General features: G+C 54.2%; 1 protein-coding gene across 2 annotated transcripts; it reads left to right on the top strand.

The window, feature by feature from the left end:
• The first annotated feature begins 400 nt into the window (after positions 1–400).
• Stard3 (StAR related lipid transfer domain containing 3) lies at positions 401–22,124 on the top strand. 2 transcript variants are annotated; one of them, XM_052194925.1, is made up of 15 exons: positions 401–509; positions 12,860–13,132; positions 16,074–16,151; positions 16,495–16,572; positions 16,692–16,745; positions 17,506–17,623; positions 17,788–17,886; positions 18,105–18,160; positions 18,473–18,565; positions 19,218–19,280; positions 19,396–19,491; positions 19,799–19,878; positions 19,955–20,059; positions 21,008–21,101; positions 21,480–22,124. In XM_052194925.1, exons 2-15 carry the CDS (start codon positions 12,911–12,913, stop codon positions 21,582–21,584), a joined length of 1,341 nt encoding a protein of 446 aa, XP_052050885.1. In that variant the 5' UTR covers positions 401–509; positions 12,860–12,910; the 3' UTR covers positions 21,585–22,124. The 2 variants fall into 2 exon arrangements, with proteins under 2 accessions (XP_052050885.1, XP_052050886.1); XM_052194926.1 differs by lacking the exons at positions 16,074–16,151; positions 16,495–16,572; positions 16,692–16,745.
• Positions 22,125–22,199: the final 75 nt, after the last annotated feature.

Genomic DNA, 22,199 nt, shown 5'->3' with positions numbered 1-22,199 from the left:
AAGGTCTTTTAAAAGTGTGTGATGGATGTGGTGATGCACGTCGGTAATCTCAGCACTTGGAAGGCGGAGGAAAAAAGGATCCCGAGCTCGAGGCCAATCTGAGACAGACAAAAAAATGGATTTCTCCAAGGGATTTGTGCTCACAAGTCAGCCCTCATACAGTTCCCCTTTACTCCACAGTGTCGGGCCTGTATGGTCTAATAACCATGACACCCTGGAGTTCTTTCTCCTGTTCCAGCACTATCTTACACAGTCTAACTTTGGCTGCGGATCAACTTCCGGACTTTGAATCAAAGGGTCCGGGTGGGTCCGGGTGGAGAGGGGCGGACTAGGGCGGAGCTTCAGGGTCACACGAATCCCGATTTGCTTTGGGGGCGGGCTCGGGGGCGGGCTCAGCGGCGGAAGTAGCGCTGCTGAGAGATCTCCTTCCGCTCTGAGGAGTTGCCAGGCCGTGGAGCGGGACTACGGCTGAGGCAGGAAGAGTTGGGGGCCGTGGTGACATGAAGCAGGTGGGTCCTGCAGAGGTCGCTGGGACCGGGTGGTGGTTCGAGAACTGTCTCTGCCCGACGGATCCCGCTTCCCTGCCGGGTGTCCGTCTTTGGTTCGGTCCGATCCTTCCCAAACCCTTCGCGCTCCGGGTTCCGCCCCCTTCCTCTCCACTCGCTGCTGCGCGCGCAGGGTTGGGGAGTGGGTGTCTTGGTCCCGAGGATGTCTGTGGTCGCTTCCCTAAGCCTTCTTTATAGTAAGAGGAGAGGCAAGGAGTCGGTATCTGAGTATTTTGGGCAGTGGTTGGGTGTGGGAAGGGGTCGGAATTAGGGAAAAAATACTAATAGGTTGTCTCTCTGCCACCCGCTGTTTGCCCCAACTTCCGTTGGAAACATCCACGCATAACTTCCCAATGATATCAGAAAGGCTCCTTCAACTTTTCTCAGAAGTGCGTGCTACGGTTGGCTCTTATTCCTGACATGTTTCCACCCTTTAACTCTCCAATATTTCCTGATTTTTCCTCTTACCTCTCTGACAAGAGGTCAGAAGTACTGCTCTACATTCTCTCAGGCCCAACCCGCCTCTCCGTACACTGATCTTGGATGGCCTCATCATCCACTGTTATAGCATCAGGCCCACGTCCACTGAATATTCAGGTTGATGATACCAGCACATCCCCTTCCAGAGGCTCCAAATTAGCTGTCTGTCAATTATGCCTATGGGATGCCTCCGCTTCAGGAAGAGTCACAGGTTTCAAACCTGAGCTGATCTTTTTTCTGTAAAATGTATTCTTCCGCTCTTGTCTTAACCAGGAAAAAACAAAAAGCCTCCAGAATTGCCTTACCATCCTTTATCCTGTTTGCTCAGAAGTGCCAATATAGCTAACTCCTTGACCCTTCTCTGTCACCACCCTTGTCGACGTGTCTCTCGACATTTCCAGCAGCTTGTGGTTCTAACTGCTTGCAGACAAGTCTCCAGACTCTAGCTCTTGCAAACTTTTAGATCACGAGTCTGATTATGTCACTCGCTTCCTTAAGGCCCTTTGCTTTCCCATTGCCTGTGGGGAAACGATTGAGGAGAATGCTCCGTGCTCCCGCTTACTATAAGATGCGCCTTGCACACACAGGGTTCTAGTCTTTGCTTTTGTATATATCAGCACCTCTCTCTTTCCTCTCTGATCTGCTGGGCTTCCTTCTGACTTATCCTTCAGTGTCATGCTCAGACGGCACCATCTCCACACCACCCCAAAGGTTGGCCGCCCTGCCCCTCTGTGTCCTCCAAACACCCTTAGTGTCATAACCGACCTATAGACCCATGCACTAGCCTGCTCGAGTTTTGATATTGTGTTGAGACCTTGATGAGGTTAGTATCCTCCTTTCCTTGTTTGGAAGATGGAGATAGTAATGTGCCTACCTTGTAAAGATGTGAGGATAGATGAAGTACTGTCTAGTGTGTGCTTAAAGATGCCTGGCCTGTGAGTGCCTAATAAACACAGGCTAGTTATATGGCTTGCGTAAGAGCACTCCAGTTCATTGGTTGTGATGTCATTTCATAAGCTGCTTGAAAATGATCGGTATGACTTGCTTCGCATCCTGTCCCTGGGTCATAAGTGAAATCCTGGACTCACTGGGAACAGGAGCTGGACCTCCTGAGTAAACAGAGATTCAAGGGTGAAAAAGATCCAGGCTTAAGGGTTTTGTTTCCAGCATTGCCAAAAAACTAAAACAAACAAACAGCCAGGCACACTGGTAGCACACACCTCTAATCCCAGCACCCAGGAGGCAGAGGCAGGTAGGTCTAACCTGGTCTACAGAGTTCCAGGATGGCCAGGACTACACAGAGAAACCCTGCCTTTAAAAATAAAAAATAAAAAAGCAATGTGCATGGTGGTGGGGTTAGGATTAGCTGGAGATGTCACTCAGCATGAGGACATGTTCTCTTGACCATGAGTGGTTCTTCAGTCCTTTGCTGGTCTTTTGCCTTCGTGGATGCCCATCCCCCTTTCCTCCACCTGAGGCTGATTCTCCTGAGCCTCAGGAAGTCCCTCCACCCCTGTAGTTTCCCTTCCCCTCACCGTGGTCCAGGTCCCATGATTCCTTCTCTGGGAGACACGGACCCTTGTGTATACCTTTCTGAAAGCGCTCATCCTGTCAGGCCAGCATGGACTTGTGTCAGTCTTCCTCACTAGACCTGGCGACCCTGATAGACTCAGCCAGAGTCTGTCACACTGCAGGCTTTCCTGGGTCCTGCTACTACCTGAGGTCTCCCACACCTGGGCTCACCGGAAGAGCCGCAGTGTGGGTTCAGATCAGAGATCCTGTGGCTGGGTGGCTCCTGCTCGTTCTGTTGGGTGCTAGTGTTCTCTGCCTCCTTTCTGCAGATGAGGAGGCTGAGCCTTGGGGGAGGTTGGTTCAAGTCCCTCAGTAGAAATTTCAAGACGGTAGCTTAATTTCAGATGCATAGCCATGTCCCAGGAACTGCCCTGTCCCAGCATCCAAGAGAGCAGCTGGCGCGTCAGCGGGACAGGACGATGAATAGCATGCCATTTTGTTAGCTGTGCGTTCCTCTGAATGTTTTCTGGCCAGAGTGCAGCAAATGTAGGCTTTTGTCTGGCCAGAGCTGGGCCTGGGAGGAGCCTGCGTGCTCAGGCGTTTTCATGAGAGCTCACAGCTCTCTGAGGTGCTGAGTGACTCTGGGGACTTGACTTCCTCAGCCTCAGTTTTTACCCAGGATCCCCAAAGAAGGGAGTGGAGTCTGAGTCTCCAGCGCCTGAGCAGGCCAGAGGTCACAGAGTCACTGAGCCAGGGGCATCCTAGAAGGGCGGGGTGGGGGCGGGGCTGAGCAAGCCTGATGGGCTTTCCAGTTAGTATGTGGTCAGAACCCAGTCTAGGAAGGAGTGGCCGGTTCCTGTGCTAGCCTGACTCTCCTCTTCCTACTTAACCCCGAGGAAAGGGGAAATGGAAACTACTTTGGTTTTGCAGTCGTGGTTCTCACTGCTGTGTGTGCCCTGTTCTCTTCAAGCTTCCACTTCCCCAGGGCCAGGGTCCTTCACAAGCCCCGGGTGTGCGGCCCGGGCGCCTGGGGTTGGTCATTCCTCGGCTGAGGGCAGGAGTCACTGAACAGGAAAGCGATCCCTGATAAGCTTCCTGAGGCAGAGTCCTCCTAACCAGCAGGCCAGACGGACCTTTGGTTTGGGCCCAGTGCCCTGCTGCATCCGCCTGGCCCCGGGCCTCCATCCTGTGGTAGCAAATGGTAGGGGAGCGGTCACTAATTAAGCACAGATACCGTGCGGGTGGAATTTCTCAATCCTTCAAGCTCCCTTAAGTAGGTGCTCTCTGAGCTCCTTTCTACAGAGACAGACACAGTGGCTGAGGCTCAGTGACTTGGGCAAGGACACAGCCCAAGGAGGAGTGGGCCCGGGCTTTTGATTTCAGGTCAAATGCTGATCCCAGACCTGTTCCCCTCTCTTCAGTTCCGGGCAGAACTCACACTTGGGTAGAACAGCTTACTTAATAGATAACCTGTGGCTTGCCACTGTGACCTGGGCGGCCAAGGCTCAGGTCTATTGTTGATAAGGGTGGAACTGACCTGGAGTCCTGAGGTCAAAAGGACTTAGATGGCAAAGGGAAGGTTTGCCTCCCAGGTAACAGTAGCTCTGGCAATGGGGGAGATTCAGGAATGAGGAAGCGAGGAGCCTGCTGTGCTGCGCTTGGGAGCAGCCCTCAGATATGTGGGGGTCAGGTATTAAACCCCACACCTAGAGAAGAGAGCCAGGGTCTCTCCTCCTTCCTAATGTTCCTTATCCAAGGGACTTAACTCTCCGAGTCCCTTCCCCTTGCGTTGCCTTGGGGCAGCCACCCTGCATGCAGGAGCCTGGGAAATCAGCTCCCATGTTGGCTGTGGAGGAGCTGCCTGGGCCCTGAGCAGGGCAGGATGCGGGATGGGCAGGATCCAGTTTCAGGAAGATTGCCTTGAGGGCTGGGCACAGGTAACCCTGTGCATCCGCACACATCTCCTGGAGAGAAGTATGTAAATCATCATCTGCACGTTTCCTGGTATGCTTCTCCGGACCGCAACAGTGGGCAGGGCTGTTCTCATGGAGTGTAACTTCCAGTGTGAGAAAATGGCAGGAAACCCAGAAGACAGCAGCAACAAGTGACCAAGAGGAAAGCTAAAGAGGGGATGGAGCTTGAATAGGGGCTCTGGAAAGTTCTCTCTACAGGGACGCTTCCACGGAGCAAGGGGACAGCAGTGCAGGAGTTCTGGAGTTGGAACAAAGTTGATGTGTTCAGGGACGGCGAGGACCAGTGTGGCCGGAGTGGAGAATTTAAGGGGGAGGGACAAAAGCCAGGGTGTGTGCCGTGGGCCATAGTGGGGACTTTGCCTTTTACTCTGCTGGCTCTGGAAGCCACTAGAGGATTGGGACTTTGGGAGATGTCTGACCTTACAGGGCTCCTGTGGCTGCTGGGTTAAGAGTAAATTCCGGTCAAGTACAAGGAGGAAGGAAGGAGCTAAAGCTGTAAGAGACGGCTCCGGCGCGTGACATGGGGATAACGGGGGAGAGGGTATGTACTGGCTGGGTTTGGAAGGACCAGCCCAAAATTTTGTTGGTGGTGTGGGTATGGCACGAGGCTCACCAGGTGAAGGCTCCTGTGTAATAGGTCTCAGCTCTGTGGAAAGACCCCTGGGTGGGTCGGCTATGCTCTCCTCTAAGGTAACAGTGGGCAGGTTTTGGAATTCAGTCTCCTCATTCCTAGGGGTTTATTTATCCTTCCGTCTCCTGGTAGGGCGCGTGTAATGAGTGAAGGAGGCTGTGTGGCACTACCTGCTGGGTCTGCCACCTGTGTGCCTCCAGCAGGGTGGGCATAGACCAGGGCTGACCTGATACCCAGTCCTGACCCTAAGACAACTCATGGATTTTTTTTTCCTCTGCAGAAGAGGCAGGTGTGTTGGAGAAGTTCCTTGAGGGATCTGTGCAGGGCCAGGAGGTGCTGATGTTTGCCCCATTCTACAGCCAAGGGAGATGGACTCGGAGAGAAGTGAGAAGCCAGTGCTTGATCCTTCTCCCAGCTTGGAGCCCATTTCTCAACTGGCTTCTCTGACTCCCCTCCATGTACCCCCAAGTCCCCCATAGCAACCCCAAAGACTTATATTTCTTGGGGCACACGGAGCCTCCTGGGGTGGACTGCCTGTCTGTCCTTAGGAAGTATTTGGAATTCACAGAATCCACCGTCCGGGCACTTCTGTTTCTTTGTACTGCCAGGCAGTTAAGGTCAAGACAAGTTTTCCCAGTCTGCGGAGACAGCAGGAACAAGGGCAGAGGCTTAGCAGTAAGTCACAGGAGGAAGTAGAAGCTGTAGTCCACAGCGTGGAGCTGCAGGCAGGTGGCCGAGGCCTCTGGCCTGGGGAAGAAAGCCGTAAGAACCCTCTCTGTGTTCCTGCCACTTAAGGGCCTGGTTTTAGCTGTTGGGGTCTTCCTTTCTGCTTCCCCCATTTCATGGGAAGGTGACAGGAAGGCCTGGTGCTAAAGGGACATCCTGGCACACTCCCTAAATCTTCTACAGGGAGCCAGGACAGACCAACTTCTTCCCCCCCTTAACCTGGGGGTCTACCTATGCCTGGAGGGGGTGACTTGGCCTTTGCATGATCGAGCCCTTGCCTCCCCTCCCCTCTGACGCTTGTCCACATAGCATCCCTGTGATGTAAGAATTTTAATGCCTCTAGTGTTTGTAGAACTAAGCTGTAAAACTTTAGGTGGGTTTGGGGAGGAGCCAGTGGGCAGGAGAGAGAGCAGTCAGTGTGTGTGATAAAATATGTAACAAAAAATTTGCCACTTTAACACTTTTAAGTGTATAGTCCAGGTGCTCTCTCTCTCTCTCTCTCTCTCTCTCTCTCTCTCTCTCTCACACACACACACACACACACACACACACACACACACACACACTGTCTGCCTGTCCACATGTCTGCCTGCCTGTCTGCCTGTCTTTGGTGTGAAGAGAAATGTCTCATCAGTTACGAGCACTTGCTGCTCTTTAGAGGCATGGAGTGCATCAGTTCCTCAAAACTGCCTTCTAACTCCCTGGGAATAGTGTGGCGCATGCCTTTAATCTCAGTACTCAGGAGGCAGAGGCAGGCAGAGCTCTGAGTTCAAGACCAGCCTGGGCTACAGAGTGAGTTCCAGGACAGCCAGGGCTGCACAGACAAACCCTGTCTTGAGAAACAAAAACCAAAGACAAAATAGCGGTTGCCTGTAACTCCAGCTCTGGGAACCCAGACCCTCTTCTGGCCTTCAAGGGTACCCACATGCACATGCACATACCCATACATGTACATACACATGCACATACATGTACATACATATAAATGATAAAATAAATGCCTTTAAAAAGTACATCTTAGGATGGGCTGGAGAGGAAGCTGATCGATTAAGATCATTGACTGCTTTTCAAGAAGACCTGAGTTCAAATCCTAGCATCTACTTGCATGGAAATTTACAAACATCTCTAACTCTAGTTCCCAGGGACCCAATGCCTTCTTCTGGCTTCTAAGGGCACCAAGCGTGCTTGTGGTGCATAGACATACATGTAGGTAAAACACACACGTACATAAAATAAATAAAATTAAAGAAAAACCAGCTTAGGGCGAGGGACAGAACTCATTTGTAGTGTGCTTGCCTAGCAAACATGGGACACTAAGTTTAGTCCCCAGCACTTCGTAAATGGCGGCACTCACCCATAATCCAGCACTTGGGAGATAGAGGCAGGAGGACCGAATGCTCATTGTTCTTCTTGGCTACACTGTAAGTTTGGGTCCAACCAGAGATACGTGAGATTATGTCTCAGAAAAGAAAATAAAGATAGCTTAGAAGCTATGGCTACAGTTCGTCAGTGCAACCGTCACTCAGTGTGTGAGACTCTGGGTTACATCTCCAGTACTGAGAACAATTAGAATGATGGAGCTGAGGAGACCAAGTCTCAGGAAGGTTCTGCTGTGCCCCAGACCGCAGGGCCAGGCTTTGAACTCTCTCCTCAAGTCTGTTTTGCTAACATACCAGTTTCGCTCATGGTGCTGGGTCTGGGTATATTCGGCAGCTGCGCTCTACCACGGAGCCGCATCCTTGGCACGTGCCCGAGTCCACCGCTCATCTCAGCGTCCGCATTGCGAGCTGGGCTTCGGCCAGCGTGTCTGTGTCGGCGCCAATAGGAGCAGGTGAGGGTGCAGTGACCCCTTCCTCCGAGCTGATGCACTGTGCTCACACACCTGCCTCCATCCCACACTCCCTCCTCTTCCAGCTTCTCACGCCCTCCCACCCTTCCCTCTGCTTCCTTCACACGCAAGCCCTGGCATCCCAGCTTCCGCAGGCACACAGGCTCAAGTCTGCGGCCATCCAGGCCATCCCCGGGTAGACTGCTTCCGGTGCTCTTCCCTCCTGGCACCTCTGAAGGTGCTCGCTCACTCGCTCACTCGGGGTGCTGTGACAGCAGGCAGTAGGCTTGTGGGGCGGGGCGGGGAGTGCTGTTCCCAGGGGTTCATTTCTGCCTCCATCAGGCTGTTCTGGTACCTGTTAGCCTCTGCCCTCTGAGCCAAACAGGTGCTTGGGGGACTTCTAGGGGCAGGTCCAGGTCAGGTTTTGGCTGTGAGCCAGCAGCTGGTCTGGCTACCAAAGCCTTTTGGAGCCGCCTGAGTGAGTTGAGTTTCAGGCTGTGTCCCAGGAGTTCTCCAGGGCCATGCTGGACTGGAGGAAAGGGTCGTGTGTGGCTCTCTACCACAGCTGCTGCCCACAGCAGATTAGATTTGGGTTTTTGTAACTTAAGGATAGAAGCTTGCATGCTAAGTATACCCTGCACCCTTGAGTGCACCTGGCTACCAGAAATCTGACTTTTATTAGCATTTTATCTAAAGATTTAGATAAAGCTCAATTCATTCATTCATTCATTCATTCATTCCGTTATCTATTTATTTTCTCTTGCTTAGAAACAGAAGTTAGTAAGTAGCCTTGTCACAGGGGCGCATTGTCAGCCTTGGTCTCCTCTGGGGTCTAGTGCTCCAGTTCTGTGGACTTTGAGCTGCTATTTCCTTTTGAGGAGGGTGGCTCTTGCCATCTTCCCTCGCCCGTCTGAGCCCTGGTACCTGGCTCCCACATGCTGGTGCCTTCGGCTCTCCTGGGCCCCCAGCACCTCTGCGCTCAGCCCGTTTGAGTCTCTCGCCACCACAAGGATGCCTGGGTGTGAGTGTCAGGGTGGTTGCTGCTTCAAGCATGTCTCACACCCAAGCTGCTGCCACCCAAGTCCTGTGCCCAGGGAGGGACAGGCGAGCCAGGGACAAAGATAGACAGACAGAGGAACGGACCAGGAGTGGAGACGCCACAGCGCTTAGAAGCCAGATTGGAAAAGAAAGGGAGAGGCACAGCGATGCTGAGAGGAGCTGAGAGCTAGAGATGGAGGCCCAGACAGACACGGGTGACAGCATTTCCTGTGGGCTGTGGGCAAACAGGCGTTCCCCTGCGTTACTGCTAGGAATGCCAACTGCCGAGGGAATCTGGCAGTGCCTAAGCCTACCACGCATGAGGGATGACCCAGCAGTCCTGCGTCTAGGGAATCTGGCTGGCTGGTACACTCCTGACAACCGTGAGCGTGCTCGTCATTCCGTGTGTGTCTCTGGTCGTTACAAATACAAACATTTGTTCCTGGGACGTGGATCCACTAGGCTGCGCCTCCTCTGTCATTCGCAGCAAGGCTGGGGCAGTTCAGCAGCACAGTGTTTGCCAAGCACGTGTGCAGCCCCGTGTGAGCCGATCCCGTTACAGAGCGGGAGGGGGGTATAAATAGAGCACCAAGGCTCCTGTGGTAACTTGACTGTTAATCCCAGCTCTCAGGAGGCAGGAGTGGATTTTGAGTTTGAGGTCAGCCTGGTCTATGAGGGATATCTAGTCTTTAAAAAAAAATACTACCACAATAACCACCAGGTAGTACTTGGGAGGTAGAGGCAGGCAGATCTTTGAGTTCGAGACCAGCCTGGTCTACAGACCAAGTCCCAGAACAGTCAGGTCTATACAGAAAAACCTTGTCTCGAAAAATAAAAACAAACAAAAAGTACCAGTCGCCAGGCAGTAGTGGAGCACACCTTTAATCCCAGCACTTGGGAGGCAGAGGTAGGCGGATTTCTGAGTTCAAAGCCGGCCTAGTCTACAGAGTGAGTTCCAGGATAGCCAGGGCAACACAGAGAAACTCTGACTCAAAAACCACCACCCCCTCAAAAAAATAAAAAGTACCAGTTGGCTCTATAAACAAATGAAGACGTCCCCTATAAGGCCGGGCGTGCTGGGCTGTAGCCTAGCTACATGCATTCACTCCAGCATGCATTCACTCCAGCATGCATTCATTCCAGCATGCATTCAGCCCCCGTCACCACATGCATGTATGGCGGTGCGCACAACTGATCTAGCCAGTGAAGGCAAGAGGTTGAGAAATTCAGAGGCATCCTTAGCTACTGCATAGTTCAAGGCAAGTTCTTAGATACACGAACCCCTGTCTCTAAAAACAAACTAGGGCTGGTGAGATGGCTCAGCTGTTAAAAGAGCTTGCTGCCAAGCCTGATGACCCGAGTTCAGGCCCCCCTGTGGTAAGAGGAGAGAAGCAGCTCCTGTTAGTTATTCTCTGACCTCGGCAGGCACGCTATGACATGTGTTCCTCATGAACATGCAGGTGTGCATACCCAAAAAAATTAATAAGCTGAGAGATGTCTTGGTGGCTAAAAGCATCGTCTCCTCTTCTAGAGGACCCGGGCTCGTGCCAAGGGTAGTGGGACACACCTTTGTACCAGCACTTGGAAGGAGAGGCTGGTGGGTCTCTGTGAGTTCAAGGCCAGCCTGGTCAACATAGTAAACTCCAGGACAGTCAAAGCTACATACTGAGACACTGTCTCAAAAAAAAAAGGAAGGAAGGAAGGGAAGGAAGGAAGGAAAGAAAGGAAGAGGCCCTGGGTTCCATTCTTAGAACCCACATGGCAGCTCACAACCTCAGTTCCAAGGAATGTGTCTGACATCCTCTTCTGGTCTCCATGGGCTCTAAACACGCATGTGATACCCAGCCATGCGTGCAGGCAGAGCACCCATACACATCACAGTAATCATTTTAAAAGCAGCATATGGTTATAGATTGTGTTGTGTCCCTGAAAAGGGATGTGTTGGAGTCCTAACACGCCTGTGCTTCAGGGTGTGGCCTTATCTAAAAACAGGCCCATCGCAATCGCCCTGGAGCAAGTAGGCTCCTAATTTAAAAGGACTGGTTCTGGGTGACTAGTGTCCTTCTAAGATGACAGAGCCAGGGAGAGTGCTTTGTGAGAATGCTGTGCGGCAGAGATGGACTGAGTCAGGCTGAGTCGGAGAGCCAAGGGTTGCCAGATTGCTGTGCCCCACCAGAAGCACAGGAGGGAGCCAGGCATGCAGATGGCCCTGCTGGCACCTTGAGTTCAGACTTTTAGGCTCTGGGAGCTGGGGAGGGCTTGGTCGCTCTATTTTTTAAACTTGTTTGTTTTCTTCTTTCTCTTTGCTACCTTGTGTGGCTGGGGGTTGAACTCTTGCACATGCTAGTCAGGGGTTCTATTTCTGGGCCATATCCGCACCCCAGATTCCTACGGAGAGTTGTTCTGGGTTGGGGTTTTTGTGAAGCAGATGAGGGGAGGCTGGATGTTACTGTGTTGTCCAGGCTGGCCTTGAACTCATCTTTCCTCAGTTGGCTTATAGGCACGCACCACTCTGCACAGCTCAGAGTTCTCTTCCTACTACGAGCTGGCCTGAGGGTATAGAGCTGAGCTAGCACAGTGTTTTCCCCAGCATGCACTAAACCCTGGGTTCAATTCCCAACTCTCAGAAGGCGGCAGGAAGATCAGAAGTTCAAGTCCTTGGCTCCATAGGCCTGGGCTACACGAAACCCTGACTTCAAACAAAGAGGCAAAGTCCCTTCAGGGCTTGGTAGGTTAAGGACTGGGAAGGTGGCAGCAGAAAAGAGGTTTTACAGAGACAACATCAACAGATCAGAAAGGAGGGTGCTCCACCCCCTCTCTGTGAATCAGGGGCAGGTATCTAGAACTCCCCTTCACAGGCCGCCTCCCCACGCCCACTAACTCCCAGGATGCCGTGTTGTGTTGCTGCATACTGAACTGGCCAGTCTCTGGCCTTCCTTTTTCTCACCCAGGGGATGGCATCCCTTGTAGCTCAGCAGATGGTGCAGCGGGGCCATAGGCATGGGCTCCTCATGGTGTCGAAGGACTCAGGCCCACTTTGCCTTTGGAGTCCGCTAGAGCCCCGCAGTTGTACAGGACGTTCAGAGCGAGATCCGTTCCCTTGCCCCAGAGCCTTGGCTGTCTCACCTGTATGAAGATTCATCCTGTCCTGCTTGGGCATGAACATGGCAGTGGCCATGTGGACCCTGAGCACAACAGCAGTGGGTTAGCCTTGGCGGGTTAGCCTTGGCAGTGGCAGGCTTTGCCCCATTTCTCTCTGCCTCGCCTCATGGATCCAAGGGCCAAGAGACCTTCTGGGGGTTCGCTTGTCCAACAGTCAGCATGGAGCACCTGCTATGTGCCGTGCGTGCTGCCAGGCTCACAGGAGACAGCAGTGACCAAGTCAGTCAGAGCCCCGTGCCTACCCTTGACACCAGCCAGTGGGACGGAGGGACCTGACTGAAGACCCAGTGGCTGTGCTAAGTCAGGATCAGGGTGCTGCCCACCCTGCCTCACCCCTCTGCCAGGACTCGGGAGCTGAGGGGTGGCTAGGAGGTGGGGGAATGGCAGGTTCCTGCCTTGGAAGCTTCCCTCAGCTGCCCTGTGAAGAAGGGTCGCTGAACATGAAGAGTTGATGGTAGCTGGGGCTAGGATGCGCTGTTAGACAGCTGGGGCCAAGATGTCCGCCCTCCAGGCACACTGAGCACTGCTCTAGAGTCCCTCCCAGTTGCTGTGGGTTAGGGGTGGAGGGGCTGGCTGGCTGGCTGCTGGGAGGGAACATGCTTTGTGCTTTGAAAACAAAGAACAGAGCCCGGGGCCTTCTTCTCCTGGGGGTGGGGGCGGAGGCCAGCCAGAGGCTGTTGACAGGACCCAAGGCTAGCCTCAGTCTGTGCCGGACAGGCTGTGTCCCCAAGATTCAGAGGCCAGTAACTGCCCTGCTTGGAGATCCCAGAACCTACAAGCTGCAAGACAGAGCAGGTGGGGGTGGGGAGTGGGGGTGGGGGGTGGGGGTGCTCAAGTCTTGCCAGCTTGTGAAGCCTGGTGCATGAGGGAACTGACCCAGAGCTGTGGGCCTTGGTGTAGGCCAGGGGTATCTGGGGATGGTGACATTCCTGGCACCCTGACAGCCCCTTCTCCCTTCCCCCAGCCCTGCTGCTGAGGCCCCATTGTCCCCACTTCTCCGTGGGGGCGCACCAGGATGAGCAAGCTGCCCGGGGGTCTGGCCTGTGACTTGGACCGCAGTCTGCCTGCCCTGGCCTCCCTGGGCTCCTCGCTGTCCCACAGCCAGAGCCTCTCCTCACACTTCATCCCGCCACCTCTGGAGAAGCGCAGGGCCATCTCTGACGTCCGCCGCACCTTCTGCCTCTTCGTCACATTCGACCTGCTCTTCATCTCCCTCCTCTGGATCATCGAGCTAAATGTGAGTGGGGGGCCTTGTCGTGGGGGAGGCAGGCCCCCGGTTCACCCACCAAGTTCACCCACTCACCATGTGGTGTGGGAGGGGTGCCTCACCCATGGGGTTGATGAAGACTGGGGAGTAAGAATAGCCATATTTACCTCCCACATAGAGAGAGAGAATGGGGCCGGGCGTGGTGGTGCATGCCTGTAATCGCAGCACTCTGGGAGGCAGAAGCAAGAGGATTTTCTGAGTTCGAGGCCAGCCTGGTCTACAGAGTGAGTTCAAGGCCAGCCAGGGCTACACAGAGAAACCCTGTCTCAAAACAAAAACAAAAAACAAAAAAAAAAACCAAAAAACAAAAAAAAAGAGAGAGAATGGGGCCAGGCGTGGTGGGGACCAGAGGGGTTGTTATTTGTCCTATACTCCCTAACACCTGAAGGAGCTAGTTGAACAGACCTACAGCTCCTAAGCGATGCACTTAGCCTGTGCACCATACTGCCCCCTAGTGGGGACTCTGCAAAATGAGGAGAGGCACCTACAGCCTGGATGGGGACGTTTCTGTCTTCTCCCTGGCTCAAGTTTATCCGGTTATCCAGCAAGCATGCTTTGAGGCCCTTCTGTGTCCCATGTGGTACGCTAAAAACAAAAATGTGGGTCAAAAACTTCAGTTCCTGGTTGGTGGCCCTGGTCTTGGGGACTGCTGCCGGACAACCTGGAGATGAAGCTGTCTCAGCAGCATCCACACCCTTAGGCCCGATCTGTCTGAGCCTCGGCACTCACAAAGTCAGGGCCCCAAGCAGGATATCCCAGACCTGGGCCTGCCTCAGTTTCCTTTCTGTTAACCGAGCCCCCCCCCACCCCCCACCCCCCCCCCGCTGGTCAGGAGTTACAGTTGGCAATGGTCTTTTTCCCAGGTCCCAAGCTTGGCCTTTCTTGATATCAATGAATAATTCGGGAAAGGGGTTAGTTAACAGCAAGACAGACAAGAAATAAACTTGGCTCTGGTCATGTTGAGGTGGAGGGTGAGGAAGGGCTCTGAGGGAGGGTGAGCGCCCCTGTGTATCCGAGATGAACTGGTACCCGTGGGTGACGCAGGCATCAGTGAAGAGGACATTGGGTTGTCTTGCTGGCAAACAGCTGAGCTCCTAGGGTTCCATGGTGTCTTCCTTTTGAAGGTCCCGACTAGCATCTGAACAGCCCTACGTCTCACCCACACCCCTACGTCTCACCCACACCCCTAACCGAATACATATTTTATAACCAGAGAAGACGTGGGGAAATGTTGATAATTTTGCTTTTCAGATTCTCTGGCTGACAGCTGCAATTGCTCAGAAGTTATCTTGCATCCTTGAGAGTTCATGCAAAGTGATAGAACATAGCTCACAAACACACTGCCTTCCGGAGTGAGAGTCTCAGGGAGTGAGAGTCTCAGAGGACGGGGCTTAACCCCAGCAGAGTCAGTGCGGCCGTCCACTTGGCAGGCACAGGAGACACCGTGCATGCATAGCCCTGGCTGAAATGTTATCATTTCAGTCTTTTTGTTTTATTTTCTTACTTTGAAGAGAGAGAGAGGGAGGGGGGTATTGTGTATGTGTGTATGTATGTTTGTGTGTGTATGTGTATGCATGTTTGTATGTGTGTATGTATGTATGTGTGTGTATGATGTGTGTATGTATGTGTATATATATTTGTACGTGTGTATGTATGTTTGTGTATGTGTATGTATGTTTGTATGGGTGTATGTTTGTATGTGTATGTATATGTATGTGTGCGTATGTATGTGTGTGTGTGTGTGTGTACATATGTATGTTGCGGGGCACATCCCTTACAGAGTCAGTTCCCTTTTCCCATCTTCCTCTGTGTCTGGTGAACTGTAGATGGTGAGGTTCCCTCGCACCCCCAGGCAGCAGGCACCATTACTAACCGCCATCTTGTTTGTCCCACTTAGGAGCTTTGTAAAGGTTTCTAGTCCTGGCTCACCTCACGATCCAAGCTCAGTGGCCTGAGCCTTTAACATGCGGCCCCAAGCTGGGTGTGACACCCATCTGTAGTCCTAGTTAGTATTTGGGAGGTAGAGGCAGGAACACAGGGATTTCAGAGTCACCCTTGTCTATATAGTGAGCTGGAATCTAACTTGGACTATACGAGACCTTGAGAAATTCACTCCTAAATGTCACATGACCTGCCAGAGTAGGAAGCCCTGAGCCTAGCAGATCGTCAGAGGATTTGGGGCTCCATTACCAAAATCCTCCCCTCTCCCCAGGGACTGGGATCTTCATTCCCCTCTGAGAATTGGGATGGTTCTTGGAATCTGTCCAGACTCCCTTGTCTCTCAGATCCCTGGACACTGGAGGCTGAGCCAAGGTGTTAAGTATCCTGGTGACAGCCTATGGTGGGCTGGGCAGGGACGGAGTGAGCACTGCAGTGCCGACTTCCCATGCTGGCCTCTCGAGGCCCGGCAGCAGCATGGTGGTGATGGATCTCACTCATTAAGCACAGACCTAATTGATTGATTTGCCACCTGGGGCTCTGTCTGACACTACTACCCACCCAGCCCCCCTCGTTCCACTCGGATGGTGGCTGGCAAGATGGAGAAGCAGAGTGTGGGGAGAGAAATGAAATTACAGGCCAGGCAGTCTCCAGGACCCATCCACCAGCCCTGTCTGGGCCTGGCATCTTCCCTGCACCGCCCACAGGCCTCCGGACCTGACCTTCCCCGACAGTGTACTTGACCTCAGTGTGGCCTCTGCGGGCTGCCTCAATCCTGGAGGAACCAAACTGGGGTCTGAGGTCTTGGGCTGCTGGCTCACTTCCTCATTGCTTCATGAGCCCTCTTGGGTGGTGGCTTGTCATTTCTAACTCTGCTCCAGATGCCCTGGGCAGGGGCTCCTCACCGTTCCTGGAGGAGGGGCTTCCCTCAAGTCAGGCCTGCCCTCAGAGAGCTTCCTGTCTTCCTCTGCAGACCAACACTGGCATCCGGAAAAACCTGGAGCAGGAAGTGATCCACTACAGCTTCCAGAGCTCCTTCTTCGACATCTTTGTGAGTGAGCTCAGGCCCCCAGAGAGCACAGCTGAGCACTTGGCCGGGTTCTCCTTCTCCATCCCACATCTAGTGCAGTGGTGGGGAACCAGCCCACCCTCGGGCAGCCCCCAGTCTTCACAAAGCTCCAAAGTGGGCCCCACCCTCAGAGAGCCCAAGGTAGGGGCAGCGGGTAGAGACCGTGGGGCAGTTTACATAGTTTCTGCCGAGGAAACACTCAGCCATGTTCTCGCCCGAGGTGAGGTTACCCACGTGGGAGTCTGGAGTGGCAGGAGTGGCAGGGCGCCCTGCCGTGGGGCTGGGGAAGCCAGCCAGCCTCTGATGTTGTCCCTCCCGACCCCAGGTTCTGGCTTTCTTCCGCTTCTCCGGGCTGCTCCTGGGCTATGCTGTGCTGCGGCTCCAGCACTGGTGGGTGATTGCGGTAAGATGCCACCTGCGGCAGCTCGAGGCCTTCCCGGTCAGGGCTGGTGTGAGGGGTGCATGGAGAGGACTCCCTCCCCAGCCTCTATCTTCCCTCCTGCCCCACTTTTTGCCCAGCAGGTCACCACACTGGTGTCCAGTGCCTTCCTCATTGTCAAGGTCATCCTCTCTGAGGTCAGTGGTCCAGGATCTAGCTGGTCTGACAGGCATCCAAGCCAAGGGTGGGCTTCTCTTGGGGAAGGGGGGGGTCTGCTCCTACTCTGTTAGAGAGATGGGAATCCTCTTCCTCATTATTTGCAATGAGTCATCCTTACTGTCTTCCCTAATTTATACCCCTGTAACCCTAAGGGTCAATAATTCTACAGCTATACCTCTATTCTCTATCTCAATATTAATATCTATGTCATATCTATATCTATGTCTATATCATCTATATTCATATATCTATACCTATACCTCTACCTGTGTATTTGGAGACAGGGACTGTAGCCCTTGGCTGGCCTGGAACTTACCGTGTAGTCAGGCTGGCCTTCAACTCCTAGAAGTCTTCCTGCCTCTGCCTCCCCCATGGCTCTCTCGTTTCCTTAAAACAGGATTTCAAATGCTGGTAATCACGAACTTCTGATGCTCCTGATCTGCCACCCCAGCTCGGGATTACAAGCATGTGCCACTTTGCTGCCTTAGAAAGCGCCAGGGATGAAACCCAGAGCTGTGCACATGTTAGGCGCGCTCCCTGCGACCTGAGCTACACCATCTAGCCAGAATCAGTTTTTCCTGCCACAGACATAATTCACCTTAGAGTCATGTGTCCTACATAGCTGGCCCCAGGAATAGGGTATATCTAGTCTGGCTAGCCAGAGCTGGAGGCCTGGGGAGAGGGCTCTAGGTTTGGGGTGACCCTTGCCGGGAACTCAGTATTCTCCTTCTGTCTCAGTTGCTCAGCAAAGGGGCATTCGGGTACCTGCTCCCCATCGTCTCTTTCGTCCTCGCCTGGCTGGAGACCTGGTTCCTTGACTTCAAAGTCTTACCCCAGGAGGCTGAAGAGGAGAGATGTGAGTGTAGGGGTTAGGGCCTGGGCGACCTGGGTTCTGAGAGCGTCCTCTCAGCTCGAGAAATGCCTTTTAGTCTGAGCTATTCGCCACTTTAGCAGCCTCTCTGGGCCCAAGGTGTTGAACTCTTGGTCTGGGATAATGGCTGCCCATGTCTCCTCCCGCAGGGTATCTTGCTGCCCAGGCTGCTGTTGCCCGTGGACCCCTGCTGTTCTCCGGTGCTTTGTCTGAGGGCCAGTTCTACTCTCCCCCAGAATCCTTTGCAGGTGAGAGCTGCTGGGGAGGGAGCTGCCTTCAGGGAGGGGCTGTGTGGGGAGCCAGGTAGGCTGGGTCTGTTCTCTCTGTTCCTTCTCAGGCTCCCTGGGGAAAGCCAGCAACCCTCTCCCACACACTTCCAGCCCCCACATTCTTGCACTCATCTGTGAGCCCCACCACCTCCCACTCTCGCTCCCCACCCCTTGTCATCTGCTCTTGTTTTCAACAGGGTCTGACAATGAGTCAGATGAGGAAGTTACCGGGAAGAAAAGTTTCTCTGCCCAGGTATTTCTCTGCCCACCTCTACCCTACCTGTGGAATGGGTCAGTGCTGGGCTGTCCCACAGAAGGTAGACCTTGGCCTGAGTGCAAGCCAGTGACTCTGTGCTGGAGATTCTGCCCTGCCACTGCTGCCCCATGCCTGGGGACTCAGGAATAGCAGCTAATTCTACAGGCCACAGAAAGCATGCAGGGGCAAGGCCAGCAACCTGGACCCACATGCCGCTGGGCTAGCCTCTAGAGGGTTGTGGGATGTGTGGAGAAGGAGCAGGCTTGGAGCACAGGCCCCCAATTGACCTCTTTCTGTTCCCCTGCCCAGGAGTGGGAGTACATCCGTCAGGGGAAGGAGGCAACCGCAGTGGTGGATCAGATCCTGGCCCAGGAGGAGAACTGGACGTTTGAGAGGAGTAACGTAAGGAGCCCCTGCCCAGCCTGGCTTACCTGCGTGTGGTAGGGGTCTGTGCCCCTTTCTGAGCCCTGAGGCATAAACCTGTGGGCCGAGTAAACTCGAACCATATTCCTGCCCCAGGGAGGTGGTGGGGTCCAGAATTGGAGCTAGCTATAGCCGGGGTCAGCCATTCCGCAGGAGGCCGAGCTGGACTGGACTTCCTGGTTTCCACAGCCCAGGCCTCACCTCCCTGGTGTTTGGATCCGGGATCCAAGTTTTGAGGGGAAGCCAACCTCTGTCCTGTGTGTGGTATTTTGGTTCATGATCAAAACATTATCTAAAAAAGATTGCAGAGAGCCAGGGACGCAGGGAAGCATGCCCGGGCCCTGGCTGGCCAGTTCCTTGGCAGCTTGGAGCTGTGGTTCTAGTTTTTCATGGTTGCAGTCACAGTCGAGCTCCTGCCTCTCAACGTGAGCGCAGAGCTGGTCTCTGCACGTGCTCCCGCTTGCCAGAGCAACCTTGTTCCGAATGCTGCTTAGGTGTCCCTAGACTCTGGAGATTTCACCTTAAGCCGTTGCACACCTACCTCGCCTGTCACTTGTTCCTGGACCAAAAGTCCCCCTTACCCACCGGTGCCCTCCACCCTCCTCCCCGTCCCTCTCTGTCCTTGCCACAGGAGTATGGGGACACTGTGTACACCATTGAAGTTCCCTTCCATGGCAAGACCTTCATCTTGAAGGTGAGTAGGGAAGGGGTTCCAGAGGCACTTGCTCCATCTGAAATGCTCCTGTCCAGTCTCCCAACCAGAGGAGGTGGCCTTTTTGGTGTCACTCAGCCTTGACCCCCTCCTGCAGACCTTCCTGCCCTGTCCTGCTGAGCTGGTGTACCAGGAAGTCATCCTGCAGCCCGAGAGGATGGTGCTGTGGAATAAGACAGTGACTGCCTGCCAGGTGAGCCACCGGGTCCCACCTGCCACCTCTTCCCACGTGGCTCAGGCCCAGACATACGTTCTTGTAGCCGCTTTCTTCCCGAGGCTGGCTTCTCTAGCTGCTCCATATGAAGTAGGTACTGCTATGGCTGCCCAAGATGTGAGAAGGCTCGGCGAGGAAGGCTCGGCGTGCTTACCTTGTACCCAGCCCTGGGCCTGCAGGTGGCAGCCGCTCTCAGTAGTGTCCCCAGCTGGGAGGAGGCTAGTCCGTGAAGTGCTGGGGCGATGCAGGCTTCCCTGTACCTCAGCTCTCCCTGGTTGACTTTTAGATCCTACAGCGGGTGGAGGACAACACCCTTGTCTCCTATGATGTGTCATCCGGAGCTGCAGGTGGCGTTGTGTCCCCCAGGTGAGCACCCAGGGCCTCTCCTCTCAGCCACACCTCCTGTACTCCAAATGTCTGTTCTAACCTGCCTTACCCCCAGGGACTTTGTGAATGTCCGACGTATTGAGCGGCGCAGAGACCGATACCTGTCATCTGGCATTGCTACCACACACTGCTCCAAGCCCCCCACGCACAAATATGTCAGGTGGGTCTGGCCTCCCTAAAGCTGTAAACAACTCAGGGTACAGTGTGCACAGCGGAACAGCTCCCCTCTGGCCCCCACACTGAGGCTGAAGTCCTGCTTTGTTCCCTGCACTAGGCCTTGTCCACCAGCCTAACCCTGTTAATGTTCCTGCCTGGCACTGTGCCTCCACCCCCAAGGCTGGAGCAGGTGTGGGCAGTGGGCAGCTGCCTGGGATAGCCCCAGGAACGGTCCGAGGAGTGGCGGTGGCGCCGACTTCTGAGTTTCACCTGCCCCCTCCCTGTTCTCACTGCCTCGGCTGTGTGGATGGGCGGAGGGGGTAGAATTCAGGCCCTTTTGCTGTGGAGGGTGGGAGGCTCCCTCCTGGCTGATTGAGGCTGCAGTGCTGGGGAGCCAGGTAGATCTCATGTCCCCAAGAGGTGGGGACATTTCAAGGAGTTGAGATTAGGGCTCTCTGCCTTGGCTGCAGTGGCCTTGCCTTGCTAGGGGATTGGCAGGCTGTGTCCTCTGTGTCACCTCTTTATCTCTGGCTTAAACGTGCTCAGCAGAAAGGCCACGGGAGGTAAACTTGTGCCCGTGGGCCTCCTGCCTCCTGAAAAGACGCCCTCTTCTGAAGGCCGTGATGTTGGTGCAGGTGATGAACAGTGCCAGCCTAGGCCAGGCCCCTGTCTCCCAGTTACAGCTTACGGGCATGTCTGCACCGAGCAGATAGATAAGGGCTGGTTGGCAGTGAACTCCCTGCCGCTGTGGGGTGGGTGCGAGCACCAGCCAGCCAGGGTGGACAGGGCCAGTGGGGTAGAGGCTAGGTCCTGCTGCCCCTGGCACCAGCTCTGGGACAGATTGAGGTGGGGAGGCAGTTCCTAGACTGCCCCTTGTCACCACAGTCCAGCTGGGCCAAGAGTGGGGGCATGCTTTGTGTGGTACCCTCCCCTGTGGTATTTCTCTCCTTAGGGGAGAGAATGGCCCTGGAGGCTTCATTGTGCTCAAGTCGGCCAACAACCCCCGGGTCTGCACCTTCATCTGGATTCTCAACACGGATCTCAAGGTGAGGTCATGGCAGGAAGCAGCACGGCTGCGGGATGGAGGCTCCTCTCTGCCTTCCTCAGGGACCCCCCAATTTTAGTCTCCTATACTGGAGTGGTGGCAAGGTCCAGGTGGCCTTCTAGCCTTGAATTGTGGGAGACACGTGCGACTCCTGATTCCTAAGGCCCCAGGAGGGCTGGCTGCCTGCCAGCCCACCGCCTCCTCGTTTGTTTATGTGACTAGTGCCAAGACCTGTGTACCACATGTTTCTCCCTCCAGGAACAAGGGGAGAGGGGGGCCCAGGCGGATTCCAGAACTACATCTGTTCCCGCCCAGGGTACCCCTGCTAATGCGGGCTGCTAAAGGCGATCTGGGATGTGACTTTCTCCCGCCTTCCCAGGGTCGCCTGCCTCGGTACCTCATCCACCAGAGCATTGGGGCCACCATGTTTGAATTTGCCTTTCACCTGCGGCAGCGTGTTGGAGAGCTGGGGGCCCGAGCGTGACCGTGTTCCTTCGCCACCCTGCGGGCCAGGGTTCTGTCCACAGCCTCCGGAGCCAGAATGTGCAACTATTTGAGTCTCCTGCTGCTCATGAAGGACTTTGTGCTAAGCAGTGGGTGACGCCTCATTCCCTGGCCATAGTATTCCACTAAGCCATACTGCCCAGGAACAGCGTCCTGAGCAGTTGTGGGGTTGAGTACCTGGGTTTCCCAGACTGAAGGAGCTGGGACTGATGTGAAGTTCCTGTCTTCTAGAGGAGACTACCGCCACGCCTCGCTGGGCATCTTAGACTTGGTCACAGAGGACCTGGGCGTGGGTGGGGCAGGAGAGCATCCCATTGCCAGTGTGGAGGAGAGGAAGCTCTCTAAGTTTTGTACCATTAGTGAAGGGGTCTGTGACCCTATTCCATGGACGCATCGTGGGGATGTAAGGCAGGAGACGGCCCTGCATTTTTGCCTCTCTATACCCTTACACTCTATGAGGGCCTTCTTGGGGACCTTTGTAATGATTTGAGCCAATTAAAAACACGAAATGAAAAATAAACATGCAGGGTGTGGTGGCACATTCCTTTAATTCCAGTACCTGGGAGGCAAAGACAGGTAGATCTTTGAGTTTGAG

The sequence above is a fragment of the Apodemus sylvaticus genome, chromosome 10, assembly GCF_947179515.1.
Source record: "Apodemus sylvaticus chromosome 10, mApoSyl1.1, whole genome shotgun sequence".
Classification (NCBI taxonomy): domain Eukaryota; kingdom Metazoa; phylum Chordata; class Mammalia; order Rodentia; family Muridae; genus Apodemus; species Apodemus sylvaticus.
The sequence above is the reverse complement of the archived record's forward strand: the minus strand, read 5'-3'. Positions and strand labels throughout refer to the sequence as shown.